The sequence below is a fragment of the Coregonus clupeaformis genome, chromosome 19 (genome assembly GCF_020615455.1).
Source record: "Coregonus clupeaformis isolate EN_2021a chromosome 19, ASM2061545v1, whole genome shotgun sequence".
Taxonomy (NCBI): Eukaryota; Metazoa; Chordata; class Actinopteri; order Salmoniformes; family Salmonidae; genus Coregonus; species Coregonus clupeaformis.
The window spans coordinates 34,293,604-34,313,045 of NC_059210.1; the positions used below are offsets into that span (position 1 = coordinate 34,293,604).

General features: G+C 42.8%; 1 protein-coding gene across 1 annotated transcript in view; it reads left to right on the forward strand.

Moving 5' to 3' along the window:
• The first annotated feature begins 674 nt into the window (after positions 1–674).
• swap70b (switching B cell complex subunit SWAP70b) overlaps positions 675–19,442 on the forward strand; it is a 30,318-nt gene continuing 11,550 nt past the window's right edge. Inside the window, exons 1-7 of the mRNA XM_041837733.2 lie at positions 675–805; positions 6,768–6,908; positions 14,966–15,139; positions 16,921–17,148; positions 17,558–17,704; positions 17,849–17,957; positions 18,394–18,575. Of these exons, the coding sequence (XP_041693667.2) occupies positions 710–805; positions 6,768–6,908; positions 14,966–15,139; positions 16,921–17,148; positions 17,558–17,704; positions 17,849–17,957; positions 18,394–18,575 (1,077 nt within the window). The 5' untranslated portion in view covers positions 675–709. The remainder of the gene's footprint in view (positions 806–6,767; positions 6,909–14,965; positions 15,140–16,920; positions 17,149–17,557; positions 17,705–17,848; positions 17,958–18,393; positions 18,576–19,442) is intronic.

Sequence of the window (19,442 nt, forward strand, 5' to 3'; positions counted from 1 at the left end):
GCAATAAGGCCTGAGGGTTAGGGCTGTTCTTAGGCACTGGTTATCAACTGTACTGCAGAAATGGAACATAAATCGCAGAAAATAATGTTGTGGAGGCAGCTGCAGCGAAGTACTTGAGGATGCGAGATTTGACTTCAGAAGAGTTACAGTTACAGTGTTGAGTGGTAGTGTCCCATCCTCTCAGGTCATTGGCCTGGGGTAGGATCAGATAGGGTTAAATTAGTGAAATAAGGTGGTGGGATTTAATGAGTGTAGGGTTAGTTGGTAGGGTAATAAAAAAAATGTATACAATTTTTTCCTGTTTCCCCTTTTCCCATTTTGTATCATGGATTAATGCTATAGTTCAGTTATGGCCGGTAATGCAACATTGGATGCCAACCGCCGTTAAAACTCACCGAAGAAAGTCCCCCTGTAGTTCAGTTGGTAGAGCATGGCGCTTGCAACGCCAGGGTTGTGTGTTCGTTTCCCACGGGGGGCCAGTATGAAAATGTATGCACTCACTAACTAAGTCGCTCTGGATAAGAGCGTCTGCTAAATGACTAAAATGTAAGAAGAAGAAACGTTTGCGCTCTCCCTCGGCGCTGAGCGGTGCTACAACCTAGCACTTTCATGACATTGCTGGACACGCAAGTGCAGCTTGTCATGTGACTGTCTGATCGTATCCTAGTATCATAAACTAACTGCTGTAGTCAACCAAGCAGCAAGCGCAATGGCACTACGGGGCGAACTTTTAAAGTCAATATGGCATGCTTTCACAGCTTTGGACGTGGACAAAAGCGGGAAAGTGTCCAAGTCGCAGTTAAAGGTATGGAAGTAAATTTATCTAGAAATGTGTTTTTTTTTTTCAAACAAACCCAGGCACGTCGTGTTCTTCTTCATTGTTTTACTAAACAATGTTGCAATGTTCAAGCAGGAAACCCGTCCTGAACAGCGAGGTTGGCATCATAGGGAAGGCCACCTGATTTTGGACAGACCCTTTTACTAGTAGTAGAGGATGAGTTTGGGATTATTTCATTTTCTCCCAAATCATTTGCCTGTCTATTACAGCTCAAATCCGGTGGTAGTCTGATTTAATCAGGCTGTAATACACAATTAATTGGTAGCCCATATACAGCCTGAAACTAATGTCTGAAAAGCTAGAATGTTGATTGAAGTTAAATTTAAATTTACTCTATCGGTTGTCTGTGCGGTTTGTCTTTCAGCTAGCTGGTCGAAATAATTTGAGGCAAAATAGTCACAGGAAAGCAGTGTTGTAGTACTCGAAACCGTCTCGAGACCACATGTTGAGTGTATCGGTCTTGTCTCGGTGTCGGATACATTTGTACTCTGTCTTGACTGTCTCGGACCGTGAGGACGCGTAATCTGTTCCCGAGACCAGCGGAGTAAAAAATATAAAAAATCAGCTTCAATTCAGTCAGCACATAAAACCGTTTGGCCAGTCCAAATATATACACTCCTTTCTTGAAACATTAATATTTTAACAGCCTTTATATCTATTATAGACATGTTTGCGCAGTGACCCATAGGGCTTCAGTGTGTAAAAGTTTCGTGATTCTGAAAGGGACAGCAACCGTAATACCATCGCACTCATTTAGGAGGGCACTTTTTGTAAAACACAAAGACCCAATGGTGTAGTGGAAGGTATAAACCGTATGCCCACTTTGTTTTCAGTGGGCATTGCGTATACTCACTACTGATGTAAATCAAATTAGTGTAGTGGAGGTATACGATTTATCAATGTAGTACAATGGAGAAATCGGGCACAAAGTAGTTTACACAATCGCAAAGCACGTGAAATATATTCACATGTGCGCTGCTCACACAGCCTAGTTTCAGCGGAATATCATGAGAAGGCAGCAAGAGTGTGCAGCTCTCAACTGGTTTTCGCATGGAGCAGCTCACAGAAGAATGACATCGGGAGCTGGTAGGATAGGAAATACGTTTGAACGTATGATATTTACCATTAAACGCTAACTAAGGCAACAATGGGTATGCAAACTAGGTATTTTAAAAGTTTTTGGTCCGAAGTGGTGGTTAGTAGGCTATTTGTGATGCGCAACTGGCATCAGGGGCATAGACATGGATGGGCCTGGGTGGACAGAGGCCCACCCACTGGGGAGCCAGGCCCTGACATGACCACCCAATCAGATTGATGTGGTTTAAGCATTGTTGTAGACTTAGACCATCACATTTTTGTCTTTTTTCTATTTAAAAAAAGGTGATTTTGAGTGGAAAAAACTATTGGAAAACTCATAAACCACAGGAAAACATTTTTTACACAGGGTGCCTTTCCTTCGCTGGGCAGGCTGTTTGGGAACTTTTTGGCGAAGTTAGAGTATACCCACTTCTCCAGGCACCACAGCATAGGGCTGATGGAAAGACAGCAGTCACACACAGCATGATGTTAAAGGATAAGCAGTCCGTAAACTCAGACATAATAAGCCAGTAGGTCCCAATCATAAGAATAAAAAAAACACAACCATTAAGCATTTCCCAATCGAAATGTACAACTATTACTTCCCATTGCAAAAAATATTTCACGTTTAGTACACTAAGTAACCGGTGACCTAAAGTTTAGTGGAACTGACAGCGTTTTAATTACTTTGCAGATGTGAAACAGACAATCATATCTGTCATAAATATCAAATTCCCAGTTTATGCTACAAAACCAACTTTATAAGAGGATTTAAAAATAGGTTATATTTGACTCAATGTTCCATGATGTACACCAAGGCATTGTTGGCAGAATAGATGGTTGCAGTTCAATGCATGATAATATAATTCACCAATACATTTCACGGTAGTCCAAAAAATATTGCTATCAGGTTGGAGATTACAGCTGGCCTGGTACATTGTTTGCTGCCTCCATTCGGGATGCACTGTTTCAGTTTCAATGACTCAATATTCTGGACAAAAACGGACGAATGTAACTAAGGCTGGGAATATCAAGGGCAATGATCGCAAGTCAGTCATAATGTGGCTAATAGGCTAGCATATCTATTTATGTAGCAAGCTAAAAACACGGAGCCTAACGTTAGCTACATAACTAGCTAGCTGCTAGGAGGATGTCATGTAATGCCATTGGAGGAGTGGGTGAGTGACTGACTTTTTTCCCTCATAATTTTTCGGTGGCTATACACACAAATTCACTCTGGCTATCTACTCTGATTTCAGAGCACTCTCGTCTGAGTGTGCCAGAGCGCAGAACAACTGATTAATTTACTAACGCTCAACACCCGCTGAATATGACCGGTGTCAGTAAACATAGGCAAAAGTAATAGATAACAACATGTAAACAGCCTAACCAGCTCTGCTACGGCGAGTAAAATGGACAGAGTGAGGTGTTCTCTCATTTGTGTCTGGAAGTAGCTAGCGAGCAAGATAGACAACTTTAGCCAGTTAGCTTGAGTGCTTGGTTGTGACAATCATGCATTGGCAGGCAAGCTGCAGAAGGACGAGGAGGCTACAATTCCCCCATTGTTTATCAGTGCAATTTTGACAGCCAACTAGCTGAAAAAGTTTGAGAGGGTATATCTAATTATTTTTGAGCTCATCTTGCTCTGGCTAGCATTACTTGTTGATCTTGTTGATGTGCATAACTTGATCAATAGGACTGTAAAGTTCCCAAATGTAAGAGGACTCCCGTGGTGTTTACATATTTGCAGAAATCCATTCAGGTGTATTTTGTGGCTGTTGGTGAATGCGTTCTAATCATCTAAAGTCACGCTGTTGCAACTGCCTGTAAACACACAGTTCAGTTCAAAGTGAATGATGGCAGGCTAACAAATTAGCAACAAAAGCTTGGGAGATCTTATAAGTTTTGTTCTGAGATATCAGTTAACATGACCTTTTATGAATTAAGAAGCTTTTGTGCTTTTTTAAAATTACATAAATGCTTCAAAATGCACAAAAAGTGACTAGCTGATGAAGATTATCTCATAGAACAAAAAATGATCTCCGAAACCTGTTTACCACAGACCTTATTTTATGCGTTTATCCAAAAACCCAACAAAAACGCCATTCATTTCCACATAGGCTTTGTGTAATGAACCATGGCAGAGTTTGTGCCTACAAAAAGACGCCATTACTATTTCTCTCTATTGAACCATGACAATGAAAATGGTATATTCTGAATCAGGGGAGGATGGAGAACAATCAACACTTTTATTTAGTTTTTTTTTGCGTCAAAAAATAATCATCCACTGATTCAGAATATTCCATTTTCATTCTCATGGTATTCTTGGTTCAATAGCTATTGACAATATATACCAAATATCCAATGTAAAACTAACTACCTAGGTGCCCTGAACGAGCTCTCTAAAAACTACCTACTGCCTCTCTAGAAAGTTGGGTAAACAATACTTTCCTGTGGATATTTTGATGAGCTGATCAAACAACAAACCACACAGACAACCGGTAGAGTAAGTTTAAACAATTTGATTCAACATTCTGGCGTGTAAGGAACATTTACACGATCTTGCAGGCATTAGTTTCAGGCTGTATATACCAATTAAGCTAATTGTGTATTACACCTGATTTAATCAAACTAATCCAGTGGATGTCAGGTGTCAGTGGTTTATGTAAAGTACTTGTGGATGTTTAAAGTGGACTAAGATGACCTGATAATTCTAGTTTATTATGGGACACCTGTTGACGTTTACTGAGTGTGAGTATAATATATATATATATATATATATATATATATATACATACAGTGGGGAGAACAAGTATTTTATACACCCGATTTTGCAGGTTTTCCTACTTACAAAGCATGTAGAGGTCTGTAATTGTTATCATAGGTACACTTCAACTGTGAGAGACAGAATCTAAAACAAAAATCCAGAAAATCACATTGAATGATTTTTAAGTAATTCATTTGCATTTTATTGCATGAGAGCTGTGTAAGGACATCAGGGATAAAATTGTAGACCTGCAAAAGGCTGGTCCTTGCACAAAGACCAATAGTGATGCAGTCAATCTTTCCTCAACTTTGAGCCAGGAGAGATTGACATGCACTTTACTGACACTTGCCCTCCGTGTACATCTAAGTGCGATACATGCTGCTTTGTTCTGGACCAACTGCAATTTACCTATGTCCCTCTTTGCGGCACATGACCACACAGCTGGGCAGTAGTCCAGGTGCAACAAAACTATGGCCTGTAGGACACGTCTGGTCGACTGAGATGTCAAGAAGACAGAGCAACGCCCTATCATGGACAGACCTCTTCCCATTTTAGCAACCATTGAGTCTATATGTTTTGACCATGACAGCTTGGTATCTAGGGTTAGACCCAACAGTTTAGTCTCCTCAACTTGCTCAATCGCCACATTATTCAATAATAGATCTAAATGAGGTTTAGCATTGAGCGAGGGATTTCTCCCAAAAATGATGCTTTTCATTTTTGAGATATTTAGCACCAGCCTAATGCTAGTTACCCATTGTAAAACTGACTGGCGCTCTATGTTAGGGTGTCAGTTATTTATTTTACTGTTGCAGCCGACCTGTATACTGTTGAGTCGTCCGCATACGTAGACATACAGGCTTTATTCAAGGTCAGTGGAAGGTCATTAGTAACACTAATGGCCCTAGCCGGCTGCCCTGCGGTACACCACACAACTGAATTTGCATGAGCGAGGCTTCCAATAATGAAAACCCTCTGGTCTATTAGATAACTCTCAATCGATAATAAGGCAGAGGATGCAAGTCATAACTGTCACGCCCTGACTCAGGGGACGCTTAAATGTTGAGTCAGGGTGTGTATATTCTTTGGTGTGTGTTTTCTATGTTTCGATCTATTATGTGTAGATCTATGTTGGCCGGTGTGGTTCCCAATCAGAGGCAGCTGTAGCTCGTTGTCTCTGATTGGGGATCATACTTAGGCAGTCTATTGGCACTAGTGGGTTGTGGGATCTTGTTCCGTGTAAGGATTGTTTTGTATACTACCTTGGACTTCACGTTTCGTTTCGTTTTCGTTTTTTTGTTTTTTTGTGGTGTTTATTCAGTGTAAATAAACATGTACGTATATCACGCTGCGCCTTGGTCTGACCCGTCATTCAACGAACGTGACAATAACACCTATGTTTTTTCAGCAATAGGTTATGATCAATGACATCAAAAGCTGAACTGAAGTCTAACAGAACAGCTCACACAATCTTCTTACTATCAATTTATTTCTGCCAATCATCAGTCATTTGTCTGAGCCGAGCATGTTGCGTGCCCTTCCCTTTAAGCATGCTGAAAGTCTGTTGTTAATTTGTTTTCTGTAAAATAACTTTGTATTTCATCAAACGTAATTTATTCCAAAAGTTTGCTAAGCACTTTTAACAGACTGATTGGTCGGCTGTTTGAACCATCAAAGGGTGCTCTGCTATTCTTGGATAGCGGAATGACCTTTGCCTCCCTCCATGTCTGAGGGCACACTCCGTCTTCTAGGCTTAAATTGAAGATGTGGCAAACGAGTCCCAATGTATTCTGCTACCAACCTCAGAAATGTACCATCTAGGTTGTCGGTACCAGGTGGTTTGCCCTTATTTATAGATGACAAAAAAAAATCACCTCTTCATATTGATGCCACATAGGTCGTTTTTCAAAGGGATTTGTCGCTCTTTAAAATAAATAAATGTTCTGCTCCATGAAGTAATCCAACAATGTGTACACCGCCATCTTGTCTATTTCAAATCTTCTCTCATTGATCAAAACAGGTGAGTGTCATGACATGCAGCACTTTGGGGTGGACCTCAAAAAATGTTTTTTTTCCCCATTGCAGGTGCTCTCTCATAACTTGTGCACTGTGATGAGGATCCCCCATGACCCGGTCGCCCTTGAGGAGCACTTCAAAGATGACGACGAAGGCCCCGTCTCTACACAGGGCTACATGCCCTACTTGAACAAGTTCATTTTGGACAAGGTGAGCCCCACATATAGTAGTTTAGTTTTATTAGGTTTCATTAGCTATTGCACATGCAGCAGCTACTCTTCGTGGGGTCCACATAAAACATACAAATACATGACAAAGTAAAGAACCGTTTGAGACAAGAACAACAAGATATTACATTCAAAATATACTGAACAAATATAAACGCATCAAGCAACAATTTCTAAGATTTTACTGAGTTACAGTTCATATAAGGAAATCAGTCAATTGAAATAAGTAAATTAGGCCCTAATGTATGTATTTCACATGACTGGGCAAGGGTGCAGCCATGGGTGGGCCTGGGAGGGCATAGGCCCACCCACTGGGGAGCCAGGCCTAGCCAATCAGAATGAGTTTACTCAAAGCCAGTGGCATGTCGTTAGTAAAGATTGAAAATGTAAGGGACCTAGACGGCTGCCCTGGGGAATTCATGATTCTAACTGGATTATGTTCGAGAGGTTTCCATTAAAGAACACCCTCTGTGTTCTGTTAGACAGGTAACTCTTTATCCACAATGTACAGTGCATTCAGAAAGTATTCAGACCCCTTTTTTAACATTTTGTTACGTTAGTCTTATTCTAAAATTGATTAAATGAAGTTTTTTCCTCATCAATCTACACACAATACCCCGTAATGATAAAGGGAAAACAGGTAATTTTTTTTGTGCAGATTTATTAAAAATAAAAACAGATACCTTATATACGTAAGTATTCAGACCCTTTGCTGTGAGACTCAAAATTGAGCTCAAGAGCATCCTGTTTCCATTGATCATCCTTGATGTTTCTACAACTTCATTGGAGTCCACCTGTGGTAAATTCAATTGATTGGTCATGATTTGGAAAGGCACACACCTGTCTATATAGGGTCCCACAGTTGACAGTGCATGTCAGAGCAAAAACCAAGCCATGAGGTCGAAGGAATTGTCCGTAGAGCTCTGAGACAGGCTTGTGTCGAGGCACAGATCTGGGGAAGGGTACCAAAAAAGCATTGAAGGTCCCCAAGAACAGTGGCCTCCATCATTCTTAAATGGACACGTTTGGAACCACCAAGACTCTTCCTAGAGCTGGCCACCTGGCCAAACTGAGTAATTGGGGGAGAAGGGCCTTGGTCAGGGAGGTGACCAAGAACCCAATGGTCACTCTGACAGAGCTCCAGAGTTCCTCTGTGGAGATGGGAGAACCTTCCTGAAGGACAACCATCTCTGCAGCACTCCACCAATCAGGCCTTTACGGTAGAGTGGCCAGACGGAAGCCACTCCTCAGTAAAAGGGACCTGACAGCCTATTTGGAGTTAGTCAAAAGTTACCTAAAGACTCTCAGATCATGAAAAACAAGATTCTCTGGTCCGATGAAACCAAGATTGAACTCTTTGGCCTGACTGCCAAGCATCACAACTGGAGGAAACCTGGCACCATCCCTACAGTGAAGCATGGTGGTGGCAGCATCATGCTGTGGGGATGTTTTTCAGTGGCAGGGACTGGGAGACTAGCCAGGATTGAGGGAAAGATGAATGGAGCAACGTACAGGGAGATCCTTGATTTGAAACCTGCTTCAGAGCGCTCAGGACCTCAGACTGGGGAGAAGGTTCACCTTCCAACAGGACAACGACCCTAAGCACACAGCCAAGACAACGCAGGAGTGGCTTCGGAACAAGTCTCAGAATGTCCTTGAGTGGCCCAGCCAGAGCCCGGACTTGAACCCGATCAAACATCTCTGGAGAGACCTGAAAATAGCTCCCCATCCAACCTGACCAGAGTTTGAGAGGATCTGCAGAGAAGAATAGGAGAAACTCCCCAAATACAGGTGTGCCAAACTTGTAGCGTCATACCCAAGAAAACTCAAGGCTGTAATCGCTGCCAAAGGTGCTTCAACAAAGTAAAATGTCTGAATACTTTTGTAAATGTGATATTTCAGTGTTGTATTTTTAATACATTTGCTAAAAAATCTAAAAACATGGTTTTGCTTTGTCATTATGGAGTATTGTGTGTAGATTGATGAGGAAAACGTTTTTTTATTCCATTTTAGAGTAAGGCTGTAACGTAACAAAATTCGGAAAAAGTCAAGGGGTCTGAATACTTTCCGAATGCACTGTATATACAGGGAGTACCAGTACCAGATCAATGTGCAGGGGTATGAGGTATTTGAGGTAGATATGTAAATGAATGCAGGGTAAAGTGACTAGGCATCAGAATAGATTATGATAATAAGAGGAAAATTGAGAACAGATTAGTAGCAGCATATGAGTGTAAAAGTATGTGTGTGTATATACACTGAGTTTACTAAACATTAGGAACACCTTCCTAATATTGAGTTGCCCCCCCCCCCAGCCTTGCAGTTCTTGACACAAACTGGTGTGCCTGGCACCTACTACCATACCCGGTTCAAAGGCATTCAATATTTTGTCTTACCCATTCAGCCTCTGAATGGCACACATACAGCATCCATGTCTCAATTGTCTTGAGGCTTAAAAAATCATTCTTTAACCGTTCTCCTTCCCTTCGTCTACACTGATTTTGAAGTGGATTTAACAAGTGACATCAATAAGGGATCAGTCTAAAGTATGTAATGGAAAGAGCAGATATTCTTAATGTTTTGTATACTCAGTGTATAGTAGTGTGTGTGCATAGGGTCAGTGCAGATAGTCCAGGTAACCATTTATTTAAATATTTAGCTTCTACCCCGAAGCCATAAGTCTGCTGTCTCGGAGCCTGTTGGTTTGAGAGCTGACTCTTCGGTACCGTTTGCCGAATGGTAGCAAAGTGAACAGGCTATGCCTAGGGTGGCTGGAGTCTTTGGAAATGTTTTGGGCCTTCCTCTGACACGGCCTGATATAGAGGTCCTGGATGGCAGGGAGCTCGGCCCCAGTGATTTACTGGGCTGTCCACACCACCCTCTGTAGCGCTTTGTGGTCGAGGGCGGTGCATTTTCCATACCAAGCGGTTATGCAGCCAGTCAAGATGCTCTCGATGGTGCAGCTGTCAGACTGTTTGAGGATCCGAGGGCCCATGCCAAATCTTTTCAGCCTCCTGAGGGGGAATAGGCACTGTCACGACTGTGTGGGTGTGTGTGGACCATGTTAAGTCCTTAGTGATGTGGATGCCAAGGAACTTGACACGCTCGACCCGCTCCACTACAGCAATGTGGATGGAGGCGTGCTCTCCTCTCTTTCTCCTGTAGTCCACGTTCAGCTCCTTGGTCTTACTGACGTTGAGGGCGAGGTTGTTATCCTGGCACGACAATGCTAAGTCTCTGACCTCCTCCCTGTAGGCTGTCTCATCGGTGTCAGTGATCAGGCCTACCACCGGCATATCGTTAGCAAACTTGATGGTGTTGGAGTTGTACGTGGGCATGCAGTCGTGGGTGAACAGGGAGAACAGGAGGAGACTAAGCACACATGGCAATCTTACATAGTTATTTCCCCTCTTGTCCAGGTGGGAGAGGGCAGTGTGAAGTGCAATTGAGATTGCATCATCTGTTGGGGAAGTAGATGAATTGGAGTGGGTCCAGGGTGTCTGGGGTGATGGTGTTGATGTGTGTCATTACCAGCCTTTCAAAGCCTTCATAATTTCTGATGTGAGTGCTACAGGGCGATAGTCATTTAGGCAGGTCACCTTGGAGTTCTTGGGAACAGGGACAATGGTTGTCAGTGTTGACAGTTCTTTGCACAGTGCTGATATTCTCTTATTCCTAAACAAACTTTAAACTTTAGAAAATGACACAGACAACGGCTTCTGAGTAAATGTAAAATATCTTTAGTTATGCAATTGCAGGCAGAAGTTAAGAGTCAACAGGATTTGTATAGCTCTTCATAAGTTCTGCAAAGTGTCTAAAACAATCTCTGCCTTTTTATACTAGCACTCCCTTCCCATAGCGTGATGTTTACCCCTGACCCTGAACTTGCCCTAGCAACAACAAAGTATTCTTCCTAATCCTGTCTTTCCACGAACTCAGTATCAGGGGGTGAGGTGTCAGACAATAAAACCAGACATGTCTAAAGACAATGTGGCAAGTGTGGTTGCAGCCTTCTGAGAACTTTCTGCTGTCAAGGCCTCCATAGTTTTTAATAATGTAAGCAAATGCGCATAATAGATAAGAGATTCCCCATCATCAGTTTGCAACGTATTGGGATTACAGACTGACGCAAGGAGAGATAAAAAATGTCAGTGAAGACACTTGCCAGCTGGTCTGTGCATGCTTTGAGAACGCACACTGGTATTCCATCTGGCCTGGCGGCCTTGTGAGTGTTAACCTGTTTTAAAAGTTTTACTCACATCGGCCACAGAGGGCAAGATCATGCAGTAATCCGGAAAAACGGGCTTTCACGCAAGACTCAGTGTTGTATTCCTCGAAGCAAGCATAAAAGGCATTTAACTTGTTTGGGAGTTCTGCATCACTGGGCATCTCACTGCTGGGTTTCCCTTGGTAATCCGTTATCATCTGCAAGCCCTGCCACATATGACGAGCATCGTATCGACGTTGTATCTGATGTATCGCTATATCCTCTTCTGTCACTTCCTCAAGCTCTCATTCCTCAAGTACTTAGAAAATATTTCAGGAACCGAGAAATGACATCATGGATAAACGTCAAGAGTCCCCCCACCAAAGTGGATATGACCCTACCACACAGGTCAAGGGCACCACTCCCCAGGGATACCACCCTAACGGTCCTGTATGTGTGACTCTCTTCCTGTGTGTGACTCTCTTCCTCACTGACTCACTCCACTTGTCAGACAATTACCATGACTCAGCCGGAGAGACAAAAAAGTCCATCACTGACTGTTCCACAGAATTCCCCATTCTCCCATTTGGGACTCTATGTGGAGCACAGCATTCCTCCTAGCCAACTAACCCTGTAGAAACCTGGAATGCATTGTTAATTGGGAGCTCTGATGTCGTCATAAGGGGAACGAAAGAAAGCAAGGCTACATAAACATCAGAGCACCAAATTAGTGTGACCTGCTTTTATTCAACATTTTAAGGGTGCTGTGGCAGAATTACTTCCTCATTTCATGTCTTGCTTCTGTAGAAGTCTGTATTTATAGTATGCTGATGTTTTTCGCTGTGTCCTTCTGCTTTTTTTTGCAAAGTTAGCATGGTGATTCAAGTTCAGTCCCTCTATCAGTTGTAGGCATAGCCTTTGCCTAGACCTCAAAACGTTTAGATCCAGCTTTCATGATTGAGTAATAGATATACCTTTTTTGTAATATAATTTCACAATTACTATCACCTTTCCTTTGACTTCGCTATACAGTATATAAACAGGCATCTCTGTGTGGTGTGATAATTTGACGATAGGATGTTTCAGCCTCCTGGAGGGCCCAAGGACAGTGATAAGACTGTTTGTAAACCACTTAGGATGTTCCACTGCAGAGAATACTAATGAACATGTGTATCTGCAGTGGAGAGGCAGCGCTGGGTGCTGGAGGGGCTGTGACAAGGCCCCCATTGTTGATGTGCAGAGAGTGGGAGAATGGCAGGGAGGGAGGGAGGGAGGGAAAGGGGGAGAAAGAGGGAGGGAGGGAAAGGGAGCCACTGCCTCAGTCTGGATCGACTAGTACGGAGCGAGACGAGCATGACATGACATTGTGAGGACAAAGAGAGAGCTGCTAGTTCATAACAATCCAACTTTCACAACTTCTACTGCTCCTCCCTCCGCCACCTCTATCTGCTTACCTCACTGGTGTTACTGTGAAACTATTCAACAGATTACTCAACAATGATAGAAATGTATGAATGTATACCATTATTGTGGATATATGTCCATCTATTCATTGAGGATGTTTTAAACACTCCTAAAGATGTTCGGCCTCCTGACGATGATACACATGCAGCTTGCATTTCAATAGTATCTATGTTTATCTGCTGGTTATCTCTTGCTATTTTTAAATGGCTGATCATGAATATCAGGCCCATCTCTCGGTCTGTTGTGGTTTAGCATGACTACGCTGATGTATCAGTTGAGTTGAGTCATACATCTGTATAAACGGCTAAGTGAGCTGAGGTTAATGTGAATGTTGTCAAGATGTCCTATGTTACAACAGTCTTCTAGCCCAGTGCCACTGTGGGTACAAGATGTGCTCCTAATCTACATGATTCTGCAGAAAGCTTGCCAAGAGTTCCCATGGAAACGCCAGTGTATGTTCATTCACTGCTGGAAGAAAACGTTTCCCCTCTACAGCACTGATTGTACTGTTTTAAGGGTTTTCCTCCCTTTCTGTTGTCGAATTTGAGTTAAAAGACTCAGGTCACAATAAATTAAATTAAATTGAGCAATATAACACATTATTTCTTACTAATACATTTCTTGTTTCAGAACATTACAAAGCATGGCCATCTGTTTTTTGTGTTTTATTTTATTTAATGTACAGTACTATTTGTTTGGACTATTTTTTACATTGTAGAATAATAGTGAAGACATCAAAACTATGAAATAACACATATGGAATCATGTAGTAACCAAAAACGTGTTAAACAAATCAAAATATATTTTATATTTGAGATTCTTCAAATAGCCACCCTTTGCCTTGATGACAGCTTTGCACTCTTGGCATTCTCTCAACCAGCTTCACCTGGAATGCTTTTCCAACAGTCTTGATGGAGTTCCCACATGCTGAGCACTTGTTGGCTGCTTTTCCTTCACTCTGCGGTCCGACTCATCCCAAACCATCTCGATTTGGTTGAGGTCGGGGGATTGTGGAGGCCACGTCATCTGATGCAGCACTCCATCACTCTCCTTCTTGGTCAAATAGCCCTTACACAGCCTGGAGGTGTGTTGGGTCATTGTCCTGTTGAAAAACAAATGATAGTCCCACTAAGCCCAAACCAGATGGGATGGCGTATCGCTGCAGAATACTGTGGGAGCCATGCTGGTTAAGTGTGCCTTGAATTCTAAATAAATCACAGACCGTGTCACCAGCACCCCCACACCGTCACACCTCCTCCTCCATGTTTACAGTGGGAACTACACATGCGGAGATCATCCGTTCACCCACACCGCGTCTCACAAAGACACGGCGGTTTGAAACAGAAATCTCCAATTTGTACTCCAGACCAAAAGACAAATTTATTAGTGGTTTCTTTGCAGCAATTCGACCATGAAGGCCTGTTTCACACAGTCCCCTCTGAACAGTTTATGTTGATGTGTTTGTTACCTCAACTCTGAAGCATTTAATTGGGTTGCAATTTCTGAGGCTGGTAACTCTAATGAACTTATCCTCTGCAGCAGAGGTAACTCTGGGTCTTCCATTCCTGTGGCGGTCCTCACGAGAGCCAGTTTCATCATAGCGCTTGATGGTTTTTGCGACTGCACTTGAAGAAACTTTCAAAATTGTTGACATTGACTGACCTTCATGTCTTAAAGTAATGATGGATTGTCATTTCTCTTTACTTATTTGAGCTGTTCTTGCCATAATATGGACTTGGTCTTTTACCAAGTAGGGCTATCTTCTGTATACCACCCCTACCTTCTCACAACACAACTGATTGGCTCAAACACATTAAGAATGAAAGAAATTCCACAAATTAACTTTTAAGAAGGCACACCTGTTAATTGAAATGCAGTCTACCTCATGAAGCTGGTTGAGAGAATGCCAAGAGTGTGCAAAGCTGTCATCAAGGCAAAGGGTGGCTATTTGAAGAATCTCAAATATATTTTGATTTGTTTAACACTTTTTTTGGTTACTACATGATTCCATATCTGTTATTTCATAGTTTTGATGTCTTCGCTATTATTCTACATTGTAAACATTTTTTTAAATAAAGATAAACCCTTGAATGAGTAGGTGTGCAAACATTTGACTGGTAGTCTATGTATGGCAAAAATATTTTGTCCGGTAAAAAATCTGAGTGGCTGGTCTTTCTTGTATTTACCTGCCACAGTGGCTGGTGGACCAAAAAGTACATTTTAGGCCCAGATTCCATGCCAGTTTAAACCTTAACTGTGGCATTAAGAGAAGATTGAAGATGTCCTTAGTACAGAGCCAGCTTATTGTGCCGAAGTTGTTTTTCTCATGAAAGTGATTTAGTGACCTGAGAAATGTTTCCTGATTGCAGGTCCAGGACAACTTTAATCGGCAGGACTTTAACAGAATGTGCTGGACCCTGTGTGCCCGGAAGAACCTCAACAGAACCCACCTCCTCATCTCGGATGAAGACGCCTTCAAGATCTGGTGCATCTTCAACTTCCTGTCCGAAGACAAATACCCACTGGCCATGGTCACTGAGGAGGTAAGATTGGACAGGGATCGTGTTCATTAGGCACCAAACGGAAGAAAAAGGACTGAAACAGGCTGGCATTGTCCAATAAGAAATGCTAATTTCTGTTTTCTGTTGCAAAATGTTTTAAAACGTTTCCGTCGGATGCCCTAATGAACATGACCAGGGCTCTGATGCTGGCACATTTAGCCCCAACACAAACATTTTTCACATTTTAGTCATTTAGCAGATGCTCTTATCCAGAGTGACTTAGTTAGTGAGTGCATACATTTTCATATTGGCCCCCTGTGGGAATCGAAGCCACAACCCTGGCGTTGCAAACGCCATGCTCTACCAACTGAGCTATACAGGACTCACTTTGTGCAACATTTGGGTTGATCATTACCAGATAAATCAGTCATCAGTTGTAAAGCTAATTAGTCTGAAACTAATGATATAACATTGTTTTCCTGTTCCGTATTGCATATCAATGATACCTCAACCTCTTTCAAAGTGGACTACATAAGAAGGGAGTGGGTTATGGGTAAAGAAGTGTTGTTCTGATCCACTGTTGCATTTTACATGCTGCTTTGGAGAAAAACCCTCGCCACTCCCAATCCGCTCTCACAGAAAAGGAAGTTAGCAACTTCCTGTTAAATTACGTATCAGGATTTATTGTTGACGTTAAACAATGTTGTCAGTATAAGTAAGGTCATTTTGGGAAACAGTGTGTAGTTTCATATAATTATTGCTGTGAGGATTATAACTACCTTTTATTATTCCTCAGCATGCAAACGCATGTAACACACAGATTGTCACTTCAAAGGTATTATAGGTCTTTTTTTTAAGTGTTTGTGGTTTCAAATTTCAAATTGTGTTAGTCGCATGTATGGGAAACACATTGTGTACACCGTCCAACGAAATGCTTACTTGCAGGTTCCTTCTCGATAATGCAACAACAATAAGAAATGATAAAATATAAGAATACGAACATAAAGTAAATGGCTCAGTAGAGTAGAATAAACATTTTAGCATAAGTATAATACAGGAAGGCACAATTTGTAGGACAATATCTACACATGTTTTGGGGAAGGGGGAATTGGGGGGCCAAGTATTTAAATTGTGCAGTATTTAGCAATCATAATAATAGTATGGTAGCAGTGGTTGTGTGTGTGTGTGTGTGCGTGTGTGTGCGTGTGTGTGCGTGTGTGTGTGTGTGTGTGTGTGTGTGTGTGTGTATATATGTCTGTGTGGGTGTGTGCTAAGGTGCGGAGAATCAGAGCAGGTGGTCAGTCCAGTTCAAGTATTCAGCAGTCTGATGGCTTGTAGATAGAGCCTGTTGGTATCAGACCTCATGCTCCGACACTGTCTGCCTGATGGTAAAGGAGTAAATGGCTCGTGGCTGGGGTGTGTTGGGTCCTTGATGATGCTGTGGGCCTTCCTCAAGCACCGTTTTGAGTAGATGTCCTGGATGGGTGGGAGCACGTCCCAGTGATGTACTGGGCCATCTTCACCACCCGCTGGAGGGCTTTGCGGTCGTGAACGTAGCAATTCCCATACCAGGCCGTGATGCAACTGGTCAGGACGCTCTCGATGGTGCAGTGGTAGTATTTGGAGAGGACCTGAGGTGGTGATGGTATTAATATTTATTGGGATCCCTAATTAGCCGCTGCTCCTGCCCTATGAGCCGTTCCGGCTCGCACAAGCCAAGGCCACCCACATACATAATACAATAAGTAATACAGTGTGTGTGTGCCCGTGTGCGCTGACCTGTGTCTGTGTACTCACCTGTGTCTCTTCCCCGCCCCCCTCAGATCGAGTACTTCCTGCGCAAGCTGACGGAGGCCATGGGTGGCAGCTGGGTGGAGGAGCGCTTCGAGGACTACAAACTTGAGCTGAGCGCCAAGCAGCAGTGCCTGAGTGCCTGGGAGCTCATCACCCTGGTGGGCACTGGCACCTTCAGCAAAGGCATGGACCGCCAGACCCTCTCCATGGGCATCACCGAGGTCTTCCACGAGCTCATCCTTGACGTATTCAAACAGGTTGGCCTCAGAGCCATTTATATCTCCATATCTTGGCACAATGTTGATGTCAACCAAACTACCGTCCTCCATGTGACGTGTCCAGGGTTGATGGATAGCGTTGACCAGTGTGATGTACTAGCAATAATGTAGCATGGATCGAGTTTTTAAACACCACACACCAAAACAATGGTTGGCCGAGTGTAGTGGGGAGCCGTTCCATCAATTACTGTCTGTCGGCTTTTTATAGGGACCACATGAATATTGACGATTAGAATCTCATATGCAACACTACAAACTCATCATGGTGGCTGTGCAGTAGTCAACTAAGCAATTATACTGAAACGGCTCCTGCTAGTTTCTCAACACAGATATTAACACAACAGACAAACATAAAACTGTCTGAGCCTCCTGCTTTCTCTTGTTGCAGGGCTACATGATGAAAAAGGGCCACAAGAGGAAAAACTGGACAGAGCGCTGGTTCCTCCTGAGGCCCAACTCCATATCCTACTATGTGAGCGAGGACCTGGCAGAGAAGAAGGGTGACATCCTGCTGGATGGAAACTGCTGTGTGGAGGCAAGGAACACTAAACAACATCAACAAACACAAACAACAGTAAACAACAATAACCAAGGCTCATACATTAATTTTAACCCTTAACTTAACTAGTAATACATGTTGGTGAAAGAGTGAAAAGATGGAATGAAATTGTCTTTACAGTCATTACCGGATAAGGAAGGAAAGAAGTGTCTGTTCTACATCAAATGCTTCGACAAAAGCTATGAGGTCAGCGCGTCGGATAAGAAGAGGAAACAGGAATGGATTCAGGGTAGGAAGTGGACGTATTTAATTTATATTTAATCAGAAATGAAAGCACTCATACATTGGTCATAACGTATTCATAGATAACCAATGTATATCGTTTTTGCATTTCAAATCCTGTTGTGTAATGTAACTCTTGTAGTTCTCAATTCTCTCACCATGCAATTGATCTCCTTTTGTTATTATGGAAAGTATAGGACTGGACATCTAGACTTTATTGATGGGTATAAGTACAGGGTCACGTTCAGCAGAGCACAACATTGTGGAACGTTCAGATATAAATATGTTATGTAGAATAGACATGCCTCTCTGACATGATAATAAGTAATCATGTCAGCTTTACTCATCACATTTCTATCGGCAACATTCCACAACGTTTGCCTATACTGAACATGGCCCAGCCTTGGACTTGACCCCTGTCTGGTGTCTCCTCTCCATTTCAGCCATCCAGACGTGTATCAGTCTGCTGAAGCTGGGCCAGCCGGCACCGCACCGCGAGTCCCGCCAGAAGCGGCGGGAGCTGAGGCAGAAACAGCAAGCGGAGCAGGAGGAGCTGGAGCTCAGGATGAGAGAGCTGCAGACGGCCAATGAGAACAAGCAGCATGAACTGGAGGCCATGAGGAAGGTGAGCCCACTCACAACGGTCAATGCTCTGTTGTTGATGACTGGGATGAATGCAGGAGCAGATTTCAGGAGCAGGACAACACACCCTCTTTTTGACTGATGACTGATATAAGGGCATGTACAGTGGGGAGAACAAGTATTTGATACACTGCCGATTTTGCAGGTTTTCCTACTTACAAAGCATGTAGAGGTCTGTAATTTTTATCATAGGTACACTTCAACTGTGAGAGACGGAATCTAAAAAAAAAAATCCAGAAAATCACATTATATGATTTTTAAGTAATTAATTTGCATTTTATTGCATGACATAAGTATTTGATCACCTACCAACCAATAAGAACTCCGGCTCTCACAGACCTGTTAGTTGTTCTTTAAGAAGCCCTCCTGTTCTCCACTCATTACCTGTATTAACTGCACCTGTTTGAACTTGTTACCTGTATAAAAGACCCCTGTCCACACACTCAATCAAACAGACTCCAACCTCTCCACAATGGCCAAGACCAGAAAACTGTGTAAGGACATCAGGGATAAAATTGTAGACCTGCACAAGGCTGGGATGGGCTACAGGACAATAGGCAAGCAGCTTGGTGTGAAGGCAACAACTGTTGGCGCAATTATTAGAAAAGGAAGAAGTTCAAGATGACGGTCAATCCCCCTCGGTCTGGGTCTCCATGCAAGATCTCACCTCGTGGGGCATCAATGATCATGAGGAAGGTGAGGGATCAGCCCAGAACTACACGGCAGGACCTGGTCAATGACCTGAAGAGAGCTGGGACCACAGTCTCAAAGAAAACCATTAGTAACACACTACGCCGTCATGGATTAAAATCCTGCAGCGCACGCAAGGTCCCCCTGCTCAAGCCAGCGC